The 16,688-nt window shown below is 36.0% G+C and overlaps 1 protein-coding gene across 2 annotated transcripts in view; it reads right to left on the reverse strand.

Moving 5' to 3' along the window:
• Positions 1 to 210: 210 nt before the first annotated feature.
• dync1h1 (dynein, cytoplasmic 1, heavy chain 1) overlaps positions 211 to 16,688 on the reverse strand; it is a 111,857-nt gene continuing 95,379 nt past the window's right edge. For both annotated transcript variants that reach the window (XM_063047294.1, XM_063047299.1), the window contains exons 69-78: positions 16,533 to 16,646; positions 11,673 to 11,843; positions 10,303 to 10,520; positions 10,044 to 10,147; positions 8,337 to 8,548; positions 7,039 to 7,192; positions 4,689 to 4,831; positions 3,526 to 3,694; positions 1,255 to 1,382; positions 211 to 587 (exon numbers count right to left, since the gene is read on the reverse strand). In XM_063047294.1, the coding sequence (XP_062903364.1) occupies positions 459 to 587; positions 1,255 to 1,382; positions 3,526 to 3,694; positions 4,689 to 4,831; positions 7,039 to 7,192; positions 8,337 to 8,548; positions 10,044 to 10,147; positions 10,303 to 10,520; positions 11,673 to 11,843; positions 16,533 to 16,646 (1,542 nt within the window). In that variant the 3' untranslated portion in view covers positions 211 to 458. The remainder of the gene's footprint in view (positions 588 to 1,254; positions 1,383 to 3,525; positions 3,695 to 4,688; positions 4,832 to 7,038; positions 7,193 to 8,336; positions 8,549 to 10,043; positions 10,148 to 10,302; positions 10,521 to 11,672; positions 11,844 to 16,532; positions 16,647 to 16,688) is intronic.

The following is a 16,688-nucleotide window of genomic DNA, read 5'->3' on the forward strand; positions in this document are numbered from 1 at the left end:
CTTGCATATTGGAGGTTACCTACTACTCAGCATTCTGATGGGTAAAGAATTAACTAATCCAGTGTAGGACCTTACATTAACTTCAAAATCCCCCAATTTATGGTTGACATGGGTTGGAATTTAGCCCATCTACAAATAGATCCAACAGGTTCTCTAAAATTTTAAATAGATTTAAAATTCATTGTCCTTGACTTTGCTAGAAAAGAGTCTCAATCATGATGTGTAATTTTATTAATTGCAAAAACAGCCATGAATCAGAGTTCTACATTTGCCAGCTCTTAAATTCAGCTATGTGCTCACAAACCTTCTCAACTTGTACCATTTTTTAAAAGATGAACAGTTTCCTTCTAAAATCATTTATTACACTGAAAGATTGCTACTAATTAATTTGAAATAATAGCATAAGCAATGTAATTTTGTAACTGTGGGTTACGTTCCCATGTAGCAATAATCAGCTTTTATTCTGTGCAAAGCAGTGCAACACCACGCTCGTAGAAGCTGCGAGAATCTTCCTTGGTCGCGATTTCAAAGTCAACAGTGAATATCAGGTCTGCACGAGTGAAGTTCAGGTATACAGGGAGTGTCACCTGTAAATTTGCAAGGACATTAAACAAATACAAAATTAAAAGTTATGAATTTATTAGGAACTAGACAACTGTGGACATTGTTCTTTTTGGTTACAACTGTTATTTAGCTTTCACAGTATCAGATCACAGCTAATGTATGAATGAATATATGACTGCCTTTTAATCCAAATGCTTCATTAACTTTATCAAAAATCTGAAACTTCAAAATCCCCCATAATCTAGCACCAATTTATGGTTGACATGGGTTGGAATTTAGCCCTTCTACAAATGGATCCAACAGGTTCTCTATAAAATTTCCTTAAATTCCCAGCTGTGATGGAATGGCAGAGCAGATTCAATGACCCAATTCTGGTCCTGTGCCTTGTGGTCTTAATACAGTGATAGAAACATCATCAAAAGCCAGAAGGTGTTTCAGTTCTGAATGCTATTTGCTTAATTTTATTGTTTGCATGTTTGTTTTTCTGTGCATTGGGTGTTTGTCTTTTTTTTAAAAAGGGTTCTTTGGAGTTTTTTGTATTTTGTGGCTAATCAAGGTTGAATAATGTCTACATACTCTGAAATTTGAACTTTAGACTAGACTTAAAGATGTTGCAACATTTGTGTACATTTTGGTGAGTACAATTTGTCTCACTAACATAGAACAACATCACGCCAGTCAATTACTCACCACATTAGCCTTCCTTTCAGCATGCGTCTCTTTAACCCACCGGAGCTGTGTGAGAGGGAGTTCAGTGGATATTGAAGTGGATAAGGACAGCTTGTTGTTGTTACAAGTAGCACCCTGAAGAGTCAGACCTGTATTAAATATTTAGAATTATTTGAAAGGTTGCCTTGTATTCAAACTTGCCAATTTAACATGGATTTGGATAAAATCCATTAAGGAATAGCATAACCTGTTAAGTGCATAGAAAATTGCAGAGACAGATAATTATAGACCAGTTAGCCAGATTTCAGGTGGTTGGCAAGGTGTTAGTCCATTATTAAGGATGAGGTTTTGGGGTACACAATAAATAGGCTGAAGTCAGCACTGTTTAAGGGGAAAATCTTGCCTGACAAGATTTATCAGGAGTGCTGCATACACAGGGCCCTTAGTATTAAGAACCCCACCCATCCATCCAGCATCCTCTTTGACTTTCTACCATCAGGCAGGAGACTACGAAGGATAAAAAGAACTGTCAGGAAACAATTTCTTTCCCCCAGGCCATTAGGCTTCTGAACTCTTGGCTGCACCATATTCTAAATGGCAATGGTTAATCTGTTCTATACCTTACAGTATTTAGTTTGTTAGTTGTGTGTGATTCATCTGTGGACTTTCTTTAGCTTCGTGTTGTGTGCTTTACACCCTGGTTTAAAGAAACGTCTTGTTTGTATATACATTGTGGTTATATTCATGTAGTTAAATGACAAACTTGATAAACATTGGAATTCTTTGAGGGCAGGCAATACTGTTTGCTTGGATTTTCAGAAGGCCTTTGACAAGGTGACCACATGAGCCTGCCGAGTGAGAGCCCGAAGTATTACAGGAAAGATACTAGAATGGCCAGAAGATTGACTGACTGGCAGCAGGAAGAGAATGGAAATAAGAATGCCATTTTCCAGTGACTTTTCACGCTACTTTCCTGGCTGACAGAATAGATGGTAGTTTACAGATGATGATACAAAGATAGGTTGAGGGCAGGTAATCTGCAGAGGGACTTGGACAAATTAGGAGAATATCCAAAGTGGAAGATGGAGTACAGTGTAAGGAAGTATATGGTTATGAACTTTAGTAGAAGACTATTTTCTAAATGTGGAGTGTGGGATCAGAAATCAGAGGTGCAAAGGGCCTTGGGAGTCCTAGTGCAGGATTTCTTGATCGTTAATTTGGTAGTAAAGGTAGTAAATGTAATGTTAGCATTCATCTTGAGAGGACTAGAATATAACTGCAGAATGTAATGTTAAGGCATATTTGAAGTATTGCTAACAGTTTTACACCTCTTATCTAAGGAAGGATCTTCATATCTGGCATTGGAAGAGGGTCCAGAGGAGGCTTACAAGAATGAAAGAGTTAATGTGAGCAGCATTAGATGGCTCTGGGTTGGTACTCGCTGGAGTTGAGAAGAATGAGGAGGGTACTGCAATGAAACCTACTGAATATTAAAAGGCATAGACAGAGTGGATATGGAGGGAATGTTTCCATTACTGGGGAAGTCTAGGACTGCAGGGCACAAGCTCAGAATAAGAGGATATCCCTTTAGAATAGAAATGAGACATTCCTTTAGCCTGGTGAATCCTTGGATTCATTGTCACAGATGTCTGTGGAAGCAGAGCAACTGGGTATATTTAAAAATAAATAAATAAATAAATATGATTGGTTCTAGATTAGTAAGGATATTAAAGACTATGGGGAGAAAGATGTTGAGGGAAAATAAGTTGGTCATAATTGAATGGCAGAGCTGATTGTGCTCAAACGTCTTATGAAAAATACAAAATACTGTGTTTTATGACTCACGACTTTTTATCAACAGTGTAGAAAAACCAGCTGAGCATTTTGGTTTTATTTGTGAGAAAATATTCCAAAGATTTAAGACTTTTTAAACATTTTTTGCTATTAACTGGACAATCTATAATTCTGCAAGATGCAAAGACACTGACTAGTAAATAGAGATAACAGGGCCATGTAAAATTACTGAACGAAAGCTGGTGCCAGTGATAATGTGACCACTTTTAGCTGCTATTGTCTCCGGAGCTGAAATAAGTGAATAAAAATGTTCATGAGGCATGTACTTGTATATAGTGAGAACATGTGTTGCAAGATACTTTAAACAGAGCATTTAACCCAGGGAAACTAAACATTGATAGAGCTCCATTCTGCATTGTGTCAGATTCTTTCAGACCATCCTACTCTGTCCTGTTCTAACTCATAGTAGCTATCATCATTGAAAATGAATGCACTAACCTGTTATCCCAAAACTGCAAGCATCCAGAACAGAGTTCTGATTATTTGTAACAGTGACTTCTAGCCGAAGTTCTTCCAATGACCAGCTGTTTGCCTGAGCCACATACTGCCGTGTTGCTGTGATATAGGCTTCTGGTACATATAAGCCACCCAGGCAAACATGGATATTCTGCGGGGGAGGAGAAAAATCAGTGATCAACATAAATCTTTTATTCCAGCATAGAAGCCTACTACTCTATATACTTAAATCATTGGTTTATTTAAATTAAAGGTTAATTTGCTAAATATTCTTTGGAAACTAGGATGGGATTTTAAAATGAATATTCTTCTTCATCATTGTTTGCTAATGGTGGGATTTTGCCAAGTGATCATATGATTAAAAGATTAAGTATAGGCTGAGGAGAAATTCTTTCATCTGGTATTAGCAGACCTCAAACTTTTTTTTTATATTTAAAAAGAAAAGGTAGTAAATGGAGAAATAATTAAAACTAAATTAGATTGCTCTACAAGACTGATGGCAAATCCTGTTGAATCTGTTCTAACATGGTATTCGCATAGAAGTGACTGTGTAAAAGGTAAGTAGTTCTGTTTACTGTATATAAATTTTTAGGTGGATATGCTTTTAGTTTAGCAAATGTTACTTTAAAAAAAAACAAGTTATTATTTTGTCCTTGGTATAATTGCTCCAGCATCATCTTTGACATGTATCAATGGGACAGACAGGCAGCAATCCTCTGGTAATATAATCTGCCTCATTGTAAACAGCAGATATGTACCAGCCTGAACACAAGAGATTCTGTAGATGCTGGAAATCTGTAACACACACAAAACAGCACATACAAAATGCTGGAGGAACTCGGTAGGTCAGGCAACATCTATAGGAAAGAACGTTGTCAATGTTTCAGGCTGAGACCTGATGAAGTGTCTTGGCCTGTAGCATTGACTGATTATTCCTTTCCATCGATACTACCTGACTTACTGAGTTCCTCCAGCATTTTATATGTACAAGCCCAACCCTGTCCTTTCTACCTTCCTGCATTCTAGTATTTGCGCATGGAGTTGTTTAATGAAGCACTTTTCCCCCATAAAGCAAGCTGTACTTTTATTTAAAACATCCCCTTGCTATGAAACCACAGGTTTTAAATGACATTAAATTCACCAACCTTTAATTCCTTAGCACCACCAGTAGATGCCGCCTGGGATATTCGTTGCAACTGCTTTATACGTTCACTGAAGTCAGACACCCATTGTATTACAGTCATATCTGCAGGGATTGTGTAGCGTACCCAACTCCGAGGCAAAATACCTATTTTTTTAGGAAAGGTGGGGAAGAGAATTCTAAATTGTAATTTAAAAGCACTAATAGATACATGATTACTCCTTTATACATACAAATTAATTCAATGTTATTCAATTAACAAATTATATCAATAATTCCAAACTGAAGGATTACCTGCCTAGTAACTGCAACCCAAGTAATACAAGAAAAAATCCAACCAAATATTGTCTGTATTATTTTGGATTTTTGATGCCTTCTCTGAATTTTTAACTGGATTTGTTAGGAAGGAATGGAGAAGCTAAAGGCTCTTCAAAGCTAGTTAGCAGGTGCCTAGTCAACCACAAATAGTGCAGAAAGTTTGAGGACAATATTCTAAAGTTTCTATTGTAAATCTAGTATTTAAGAATGCTAAGACCTATGACTGGAATTAATTTGATGTTTAACTTGATTAAATGACACATAGATGGTGCATCTGATTTGCTGTGTGATGTAACCAAGTCTGATGGGAGTTCTGATTTTGCCAAGCTAAGGAGTTGGATACACTTCCTATCTGACAACTTAGCTCTTGGAGAAGAAACAACTACATTCTGCTGATTGGGATCAGATCTTCATCCAAAAAAATTCAGGGTAAGTATTAAACACAAGTCTGCAGATGCTAGAAATCCAAAGCACCGCACACAAAATCTGGATGAACTCAGCAGGTCAGACAGCAGGTGTTGAAATGTTTATTTTTCTTAATACAAATTTAAATGTTGTCACTATAAAGTAACAATTTTGCCCCATAAGTTATTAGTTATCTGATTCATTAAATGTTAAAAAGCCACAGTACAAAGATGGGTGCTATACTGGGCAGTATTGATTTGAAAAGACCTAATAAATCTTAGCAGATAATGGTATATTAATTGAAAATTTGTTAACTGAAAATCCAAATTGACTGGGCAAATTCCTGATATTTTCTACTTAACTCCTGCAAAACATGAAAAGGTTTCTATTAGAGCTTGGCAAATATATTAATGACATTTAAGAGACTCTTTCTGATAGAAAAATGGAGGGCTATAGAGGAAGGAAAGGTTAGATTAATCTTAGGTCAAAACAAAAATCGGCACTACATTGTGGGCCGAAAGGCCTGCACTGTGGTGTAATGTTGTAATTTTACTAATGCTGTTCCAAGGTACTAAAAAAAACTGTACAGCTAGCCATAAAGACATGACCCCATTTTAAATGCCCAGTCTGGATTGATCCAAGCCAAAATGGTAGTTGTCCCCAATAAATGTTTTTAAAAATAAAAATCAAACCAAGGTGTGTTTCCTATTTAAGAATTGGAGTTGGCCATTTGGCCTTGACCTCGAGTCTAATTACCCTTCAATTAGATCATGGCTGATCTTGCCTTATCTTCAAATTCCTTGATATTCCCCCAATCCAAAATCAGTTTGAATGAAATCAACAATATTCTGGAAGTGTGTGAAGGCCGAATCAGAGTTCTGATAATTCACCATTCTTTGAGATCTGTCCATTTCAGTTCTAGGTAGCTTGCCTCTTATGTGAGGGTCTCTCTACTTAACTCCAAACAGCTATCCTTCTAAAACTTAAGAAATGTATGTTTCAAATTAGACTTGCCATCTCAGGAACCAGATACATATTTGCTGCAGTAACTTTATAGCAAGCACATCCTTTAAGGAAACCAATACTGCAACATAGCAGTCTCATCAGGGCACTATATATGATTAATACAAGACATGATTACTCTTGTACTTGAATCCTCTCACAATAAAAATCAACATAGCTTTTGTTTTCCTGCCTGTTTATTGCACCAGATTTTAGTGACTAATGATCAAATTCACTGTTCCTTTGACTATCAACATTTCCCAATCTCATAATTTAAAAACAAATATTCAGTGTGTGTTTTTATCTAAAGAAGCCAGTACATCATTTATCCATGCTGTTGTCCTGCCAGGATATTGGGCAGGAACAGATGACCAGCGTTCACTTGACTGACAAACATCTCACCATGCATGAAGTCAATTGGTTGGATGCAGTTATTTAAATGAGTTTGGGAAACTTCTGATGTTACCAGCCTAAGACATAATTTAATTTCATATAATCTTGTGTATAATTGCTTTATAGTTTCCCACTGCAACCCCCACAGAACTGTCACTATTTCAAAAGCTACAGTTTACATTTTTTCAATGAAATGTACAAAATATTCATAAGTTCAGGAAACAGTATTTCCTTACCTTTCACCATTTCACTGATTAGTGTTCGTAGGTAATTTGTTTGTTTTTTCTTGCCTTCGCATACTTGTACTACATCGGACAGGTCTTGGCGAATATCTTGTAAAAGCTTTGCCCCACTCTTAACTTCCCTTTCAAAGAATCTAAACAATGGATCCTGTAAAGATAAATATGTGTAACTCTTCCCTTTTGTTGTGCACGTAATTAAAATGTCTATTAGCTTATGAAGATCGTAACTACTATACCACTATAACAGAATTACTCTGGTCTTGGTCTCCCAGTTCTTTCAACTCGTCTATTTTCATTCTTAAAATATAAAACCAGTAACTACCTTAATCTTCATTATCTACTACAACAACTCATTTTACAGCTTTAAACAATTAGACCATAAATTTAGGAATAAAATAGGGATAAAAAATGATAATTGAATGGTGAAAAACCAGTACAGTTCTGGCATCTCCTTCACCGAATTCATTAAGGAGAATATCACTGAACTGGACAATGGAAAGACCAGTGTCAGACTTAGAGGAGCCCATTATAGTTATCAATTAGGACCCTTACCGTGTAAGAGCAAATGTTCAAATGGTGTACAAGTAGGAAATTGATGGTGAAAACAGGCAAAAATAGAAGATGACCATATTCAATTACTTAAAGGAGATGGAAAGGTAGTTTGAATGGATGAATCAAATTTAGCTAGATTTTAAAATAGAAGACTATATAAAATTTGGCATGATGAGGAAATCTCATTTGGTGGGTCTAGGGATGAGAGTAAAGAAAGGAGCCAAGTGTTGTAAAGAGATGGCAGAGGTAGTTGACTTGATAGCTTCAGTCCTAGTTGACAATGTGTTCATGGGCTGCCTACATTTGTGACAAGAGGCAATTAAGCAGCTAACAAGAAGTTGTTCAAAGGACATCCACATCCTCAATGTCAACATGAGCTAGGAGTAGTGCCAAGTAATTTACAACTTTGGCAAGTGCTCTTTAGACAAGCCTTGTGAAAGAAGCCAGTTAGCGGCGAGTTTGATCCACATTCATTAAGAACGGTGAATATAGCAAAGGTTATGCTGAAGACCTCTATCATTGATGACCATAGATTTTATTAATATTCCACTGTATTAGCCAAGTGGCAGCACATTATGTACTCAGGTCAATGGTATTACCATACAAATCTCAGAAATTTCGTATTATTAAATTATTGGAGTACTTGTTCTTTGCAAATCTTGTAATTGTAAGATACCATGTGAAAAACAGCATTTAAAAAATACAATTTTCCCTTTAATTAAATTAACACTCAATCTTACCTTAATGTTGTCAACTGTGCGTTTAAGATGGTTAAGTGACTTTGGAATAAGTTGGAGCCAGTTGCAGGCTGTGGTATGAAGACTTCGCATCCAAATTGGCCTTCCATCTGAAGTTGAACCTGTACGTTGCTTCTTCTCTGTTTCAGCGTAAGCTAGATCATCCTCATCCTCCAACATCTGCATTTTCAGCATTTTGCTGAGCATATCAGTTCCTGAACCAGATAAAGGGTCAAAGGATCAAAAGATAGCCCAGCTAAGATACTTCTCAATAATTAAAATATGAAAAGTAGCAGAATAGATTAATTTAATTTCAAAATTAAAAGTTACATTGAGAAAGTAATTAAAAACATAGTATTTTTTTCTACCAACATATGCAGGTGACCAAAGAAAACTCCAGGAATATTTTCACTTAAAAATGCACATGTTTGTACCTCAAACTGGCGATTGTGAGAGACAAACTACCCCAAGAAGCAACATGCTGAAAATTGAGTTCTCACTAGCACCTCGGACTGCGTTCTTATTCAAGCACACAAAAAACCACAATGGCAGCCACTGGCCAAGCAGTGTTAGATGGAAAATGATCTTCATATTTGTAGAAACAGTACAAAGAAAACTCAAGGTGATGCATAAAAGGAATACAGGGATATAATTTAAGTTGTGAAATTCTCCCTCTCAAAGGACAAAAATTATAATGAAACACCGAATGTAACCTACTCCTACTGAAGTATTTCACTGCATATAAAGTTAATATACTTCTGACAAAATAACATTTCACTCCAAGGAAAAGTATGTACAAAATTAGCCATTAAAATGAGTTAACTCTTATCAATCATTCTGCACTATAGTGTAACTAGGCGCTTTCTTGTTCGAATGGTTGCCACTTTTAGGCAGATTGGAAAATATGACGCAGAAATAATTGCAACTTCATGCATTCAGAAATACATTACAAAAAATCCCGATTAGTTATGCGATGAAAACCATGAAATGCAGAAATGATTTCATTGTATACACAAGGATTTCAAAGCTTGCTGAGGGAGTGGAAGAAAAACTATTTAGTAGAACCCACAAAAAAACTGGGATAGCTTTCAGTCGAAATTTACCTTGAGCAGTGGAAATTGCTCATGAAAAGGAAGAAAAGCAAAGTTTGTTACAAATACAATATTATGATTTGTTCAGTAAGAAATAATAAATGAATAAACAGTAGAAAATGAGGAATGGACATGGGATCATATTACTTTTGAAAATGTAACATTCTACAGCATTACTGTACACTGCAAAGATCCAGCCAGAATACTCTGCCAGCACCTTCCAAACTCATTGCTCTCACTATAGAGATGAAGGGCACAGGATGGAAATCTACCACTTGTAGGTTTTCCTCCAAGTCATAAACAATTTTGATTTGAAATTATATTGCCAGACCTTCATCATCTATGGGTCTAAATCATGATCCTTCTTAAAGTGGTTACAATAGCAAGATTGTACCTTCACCAAAAGGAATGAAGCAGTTCAAGACTAAGGCACACCACCACCTTTTCAGGGGAAATAAACACCCTTTTCAGTGGGACTCAGATCCCAGAAAATGAAAAACAACCTGCACTAGATTAAGCACCATCTTTATTTGCTGCAGTATCTCAGGTTCTCAAAAATCCAACACATTCAATTTAAGTACTTAGAAACAGTAAAAGTAATTGGAAATCTTATACTTACCCTGTGTGGTTAGAAGCACTTTTTCAGCATTGTTTGGTAAACCCAGCCAGGATGGAGTCTGGGCGTCAGGAAGCAGCTCAACCCATTGTATGAATTCTTCTCGCCTATGTGCAAATCATCATTTGTTAAAGTAGAGAAAAATAGTTCTAAATGACAATTCCACAAAACCATCAGAAAAAAATCCCACAGCAAATAATTTAGCATCCTCTCAATTTTATTGTTATGTTTAAAACAATTAAATATCTAGAAAGACCTTTACCTGATTCCATCTGGCATTAGAATATCCTTATGTCCATCGACTTTGCATGCCAATTTGAATTCACTGTCAAAGCTAGCAGTTGTAAATAAACGCTCCAAGAAGGAGTTCAACAACCGCTGGTCAAATTCGTTATCAATACGGCCACCATAAATGGACTGTGCCATCAGAGTTTTCAGAGCTGCCCAAGGAATCTTATCAGGTGAAATGTTTTGGCGTCCCTGCAGAAAAACAAATTATCTCAGTTGGAAAAATTGTTGAAACAGCATCATAATTTACTTGGGCTACAAATAAATTAATAACTTTAAACTTCATACATTGCACCAGATAGTACTAATAATTTGTGCAAAAGGCTTTCATTGTGATGGATTTTTCAGTCAAGTTCATCGATTTTGCTGACTGAAGCCAAATAAAGATACTTTTAACTTCAGTTTTCCAAAGACACAAATCAGAGTATAATTAGAAGGTTGTGTTTATATGGCCATTACAAATCAGCCCAATATTTCTTTGATTATTTTTACAAAAAAAAATGCACAATTCAGCTTAGTTATTTAAAACCACCTGCCATTCAATGCTATCGGTGTTTGTTGTTTACTTTAACACCATTTTCCCACATTGACCCCCACTGACCTCCATTTTAAATATAACGTATGCAATAAATATTCAAGAGTAGCAAGCTCTAAAGTGAATCATAATCCTTTGAATCAGGTTCTCATTTTGAGTCTTTCAAACACCCCAATATTCTAAGATTAAGCTAGGGGAAAATATAAAATAGTAGGAATAGGCCACCTAGAATCCTCAGCCTACATCACCACTCAAGATTGTTTAATGTAATTTCCAGTACATAAATGTAAAGGAGACAAAATAATTGTTCACCACTCTATGTCCTAATTATTTTCTCCAATCCGCAACTCTTCATCCCAATTTCAGATAATTAAATTTCTTGGTCTGCATCAGATAATTAAATTTTTCTGCATCATCTTTAAATACCTTTAGTGGTGTAACATAGCAATAAGCTTTCTGCTTAAAAGTGTCCATGCCAATTTTTAAAAATTGTGCTTTAAATACAAGCTAAATACAGGTAAATTCGCATCATTTCACAACAAAAGGTAATTAATTTCAATACAAATGAAGACTGACCTTGAATTAAAAAAGCAAATGGCTTCATTGCGTTCAGAACAACTAATAGTTGTCAGCAACATCCACATTATTAATTTAAATCTTGCCCCCAAAATCCTGACAACATGGAACTAATAGTCCCCTCTCCATACCTGAGCCACAATGTTTGTATTTAGTCATAATGTTCTAATTTAATCCATACAGCTATTACACATTGTCCTTGCTTGCTTTCAATGTTTGGTACAAATATTTACCTTTGCTGTATCATCCAGCCAAGTATCCACTGTATCACAAGCAGATCTTAAATCTGATTCACCAAACTCGTACTTTTTGGACCATCCAAGGGGTGCATATCGTAGACGTTCTTGAATAATAGCATGGAACCAGCCCAGCAGGAAGTACAAGCGTGCGCGCTCATTTGGTGCCTGAAAGGATAAAACAATTATTCAGTGATTCCCCTACCCAGTACAAGTTTTTTTTCCCCATACAAAAATAATCAGCTAAACATTTTGTTGGGAGGTTTCAAAAACTCTGTAAACTCTGCATGAAAAAAAAACAGGGTTGGACTATGAGGCTTAAATTACACAAGTAACAGTAAATTATCAGAAAATGCCACTGAACCAGTAAAGGTAAAACTGCTTTGACATCCAGCAACATTAAAGTACTTAGATTTATTCATTAATTTATCTTTTCATATTTATAAATACTTAAGCAGATAGAGGAAAGCAACTTTATATTACCATAGATAGGTAAAAAGATGGATCAGAAGATCAACTATTGTTTTGGATCTTTATGCATATATTTAATGAGTACTCAATAGCACTAATTAACTTCTGTGATACCATTCTTGGTAGATCAGCATGATTAGGTTAGTCTGATAGAGAAACTCACAAGCAGACTGATCGAATATCTGAACATATGCAGCGCTTTCTCTTTGATGTCAGTCAAGTACTAATGTTCTAGAAATTAAATATCCATATATTCTGAGAATGTGGGATGAAACTATTAGTATTTATCAAGGATGGTTTGAAAAACAACAAACTCCTACTGTAAAACCTTAAACCTTTAATGAATATCTTTCCTCTGACAAGTCATGGTGGTTTGCTAATCTTTTTTTTATATAATTTTTATTAAATTTTCAAAAAGAATACATGAAAAGATAAAATCTACCCACCCCCCCTTAACCCTCCCCCCCCATATATAGTCCTACCTAAAAGAAAGAAAGAAAAAAAAAGAGCCGCCTGGGTATTGGAAGGTTTCCACATGCTCCATGGGATTCAAAATAAATTTAGTATAATTATTCGTTACTTTCCCCAAGTAACCAAATTCTTTCTCGGAGCACTTAAATATGACATCCTATCTTTTGTAAATAAGGGCGCCAAATATTCAAGAATGTTACATAATTATCTCTTAAATTATAAGTAATTTTTTCAAGTGGAATAGAACTAGCCATTTCATTATTCCAACGATCCATACTTAAATACGAATCAGATTTCCAAGTAACTGCTATAGTCTTCTTAGCTACTGCCAATGCAATTTTTATAAATTCTTTCTGATATTTATTCAATTTAAGTTTCGGTTTTATCCCTTCAATATCACCTAATAGAAATAATACAGGGTTATGTGGAAGTTGAATTCCAGTAATTTGTTCCAATAAGATTCTTAAATTTATCCAAAAGGGTTGAATTTTAAAACAAGACCAAGTAGAATGTAAAAAAGTACCAATTTCTTGATTACACCGAAAACATTTATCAGATAGATTTGAATTTAATCTATTTATTTTTTGTGGTGTAATATATAATTGGTGTAAAAAATTATATTGTACTAATCTAAGTCGAACATTTATTGTATTTGTCATACTGTCCAAAGTCTTGACCAATTTATTTCATCAATATTAATATTCAGATCTGTTTCCCATTTTTGCTTTGACTTATGGGTTCCTTGTTTAATTGTCTGTTCTTGAATCAAATTATACATACAAGAAACAAATTTTTTAATTTTTCCTTTTTGAATTAAAATTTCAATTTCATTAGCTTTTGGCAAAAACATTGTTTGACCCAGCTTACTTATTAAGTAAGCCCTTAACTGAAAGTAACAAAAGAAAGTATTATGAATTGATTCTTCTCCATATATCAATCAAATTTAAATCTTTCATCAATGATAAAGTTAGATTTACTACCTTCGATTTTATAACAGCCTTGGTTGATCTATCTAAGACTGGGTCTAAGCAAAAATTAAAGTCTCCTCCAATTAGTATTTTTTCATGTGCATCCGCCAAATTCAAAAAAGTTTCTTGTATGAATTTTGCATCATTTTCATTTGGTGCATAAATATTCATAAAAGTCCATAGTTTGGAAAAAAGTTGACAATGTATAATCACATATCTCCCCGCAGAATCAGTTATTACATTTTGTATTCTAATTGGTAACGTTTTATTGATCAAAATTGCTACTCCCCTCGCTTTTGAATTAAATGAGGCCGCAACAACATTACCCACCCAATCTCTCTTTAGTTTCTGATGTTCTGTTTCTGTTAGGTGTGTCTCCTGTAAAAAAGCTAAATCTATCTTCATTTTTTTAATATATGTTAAGATTCTTTTTCTTTTCACTGGTCCATTAAGCCCATTAACATTAAAACTCAAAAAATTCAATAAATTAGTCATTACTCTTACCAAAGTTACTCCAATCTAAAACATTACTTATCTTCTCAACTCTCATAGTTCCTTGGGGAATCTCTTTAAACTTCACCATGATGCAATGTGTTCCCCCCCCAACCTTCCAGGCAAAAAGAGAAAAAAAAGATAGAAAAAAAAAGAAAAAACAAAATACCCCCCCACTAATGTTGTGAATGAAAAGATACACAACACTACCCCCCTCCATTTTACGGGTCACGGCAAAAGCCACGCTTGCACACGATTAACGTAGCAATCGATCAGTGCTTCTTCCAGCTCCCCCGCAACAAAAAAATTATATATATATAAACAAAATTAGTATTATTATTCCCAGCTAATCTCCTCCAGTATTAACCTTTCTTACCCCCCTCATATAATTAATACTATATTTATACATTCATCCAGCTTCAAAAATCCAACAAATCCATTCTTAAGCCCAATCTTCATCTTCAATCTATCTCGCTCTCCTGAATTTGTTCTTGTATCTGGTGAATATTCAGAGAATCTTGCACAAACTGCTCTGCTTTCTGGTAGTCATCAAAAAATCTTTTTTCTCCACCAGGCAAAAAAATCTTCAAAGTTGTAGGATAACGCAGTATAAATTGATAACCATGCTCCCATAGGGTATTTTTCCACTGGATTAAACTTCTTCCTTTTCTTCAAAAGTTCGTAACTTATATCAGGGTAGAAAAAAACTCTTTTCCCTTTAATTATCAATGGCCCTTTTCTATCTTTGGCAGCTCGAACAGCTGCCTGTAGAATCCTTTCCTTGTCTTGAAATCTTAAGAATTTTATTAAAATCGATTGTGGATATTGGTCATCTTTTGGTTTTGGTCTTAAAGCTCTATGTGCCCGCTCAATTTCAATTGGTCGAGCCTCCTCTCCCATTTGCAAAACCTCCGGGATCCATCTTTGAAAAAATTCTATTGGCTTTTCTCCTTCCATACCTTCTGTAAGACCAACAATTTTAATATTATTACGTCTACTGAAATTTTCCAACATGTCCACTTTCTCCAAGAGTCGGTTTCTTTCCGAGTTCCAGACAAGCAAATCATTTTCTGTTTTTTCCACTCTATCATTCATAAGCCCCATTTCTCTTTCCATCTTCTGAAGCTTCTTTTCCATTTTGTCCTGTCTTTCCATAACTTTATTATAGCATCTCTTCGTATCTCTAAGCTCCTCTCTTACTTTCCTTAATTCAGCCGTTGATTGCAATACAGCCTCTCTTATGTCTCTATCATCTCCTTTACTTCCACTCGCTTCCAATTCTTCCTCTTCTTCATCTATGTTCTCTGCAGAATCCAGTTCCGACTCTGAGTCACTTTCAATTGCAGTGGGTGTCGGTTCTTGTAGTTTGCGTTGTGTCGATTTGCACATGCGCTCTTCTTTGCGCATGCGCAATTCCGTTGTCTTCTTCGGAGCAACCGTTGCCACCGCCATTGCTCCCTGTTCTACCGAAGGAGATCCAACCTGAGTCCGAGGCTCCATCGTTGCAGTAGGCCCTTTTTTCTTCCCGTCTCGCGGCTGCTTCGCAACATCAGACTTCTTTTGTTGCGGTTTAGGAGGCATATCGTAAAGTAATCTTACAAAGTTTATAAATAGCTTTCAAAAAATATTTACCAACTTTGTTTTATTTAAACGGTACTTTACTGATTTGTTGCGGGAGAGCTGAATTTACATGTCTCAATCCCATGTCATCACATGACGCCCCCCCCGTTTGCTAATCTTTATAGTCTACCTTGTTATAGCCAGGGGTGGTATTCAGGACAAGCTCCCACTACCTATTCCCAATGGCAAGCGCCTCAAATAGCCTCCGACAACCAAGTCCAGCTCCTGGCCTTCACATGTGGCTTAGCTACTAAGCCTGGTGGAACCATCTCTACTGATAGGAGAAGGGGCAAAAGTGGGTTACTGGTGCCATAAAATCATTTTGCTTTGGGCAGATGGGGTTTGCCAGCCATGGTTGGCAGCTCATTTTGAAGAAAATCTCCGATCTCAAACCTCTGCTGCCTTGCAGCTACACCCACTCATGGGGAAGGCTTTGAGAGTAAACCCTGAGGGAAAAATCCAGAGCCGAAGTCCCTCAGGCAATCCTACATTGAGTTCAATGCTGACTGGTAACTCCTATGATGCTGCTGTCATTGCTTTGGTGACGCGTGGAGAGGAGTTTGCTACATGGGCAACAGTTTGCTCTCCATATCGTACTGCCCAGGCTTGCCTATCTAGACAGCTAGGTTGCAATATCCATGGTCAAATCTGACCGATGGAGGCCTCAGTTCTAATTTTGCTCTCCAGGTAAAACTCAATAATAGTCATCTGCTCTTTATTAAGGGGCCTTGTAACCACACCTCTTGTCTGCTGACGAAAATTTTGATTAGTATGTTGATTAAAAAGAACAACTTCACCAACTGAACACTGGAGTTAAATCTAAGTACATTCTTACTTTGCACATCCTTGAAACTGGGATACTACTGAAAGTCCTCAGCATGTTGGCTTTCACACCAGGTGGTGGTTCAAAGACAAATATACGGCCTGCTCGCAACAAGTTCACGGGAACCTGCCAAGAAATTAAATGGTTACATGAGAAATTCAAATCAAC

Source organism: Mobula hypostoma, chromosome 1 (genome assembly GCF_963921235.1).
Source record: "Mobula hypostoma chromosome 1, sMobHyp1.1, whole genome shotgun sequence".
NCBI classification, from domain to species: Eukaryota; Metazoa; Chordata; class Chondrichthyes; order Myliobatiformes; family Myliobatidae; genus Mobula; species Mobula hypostoma.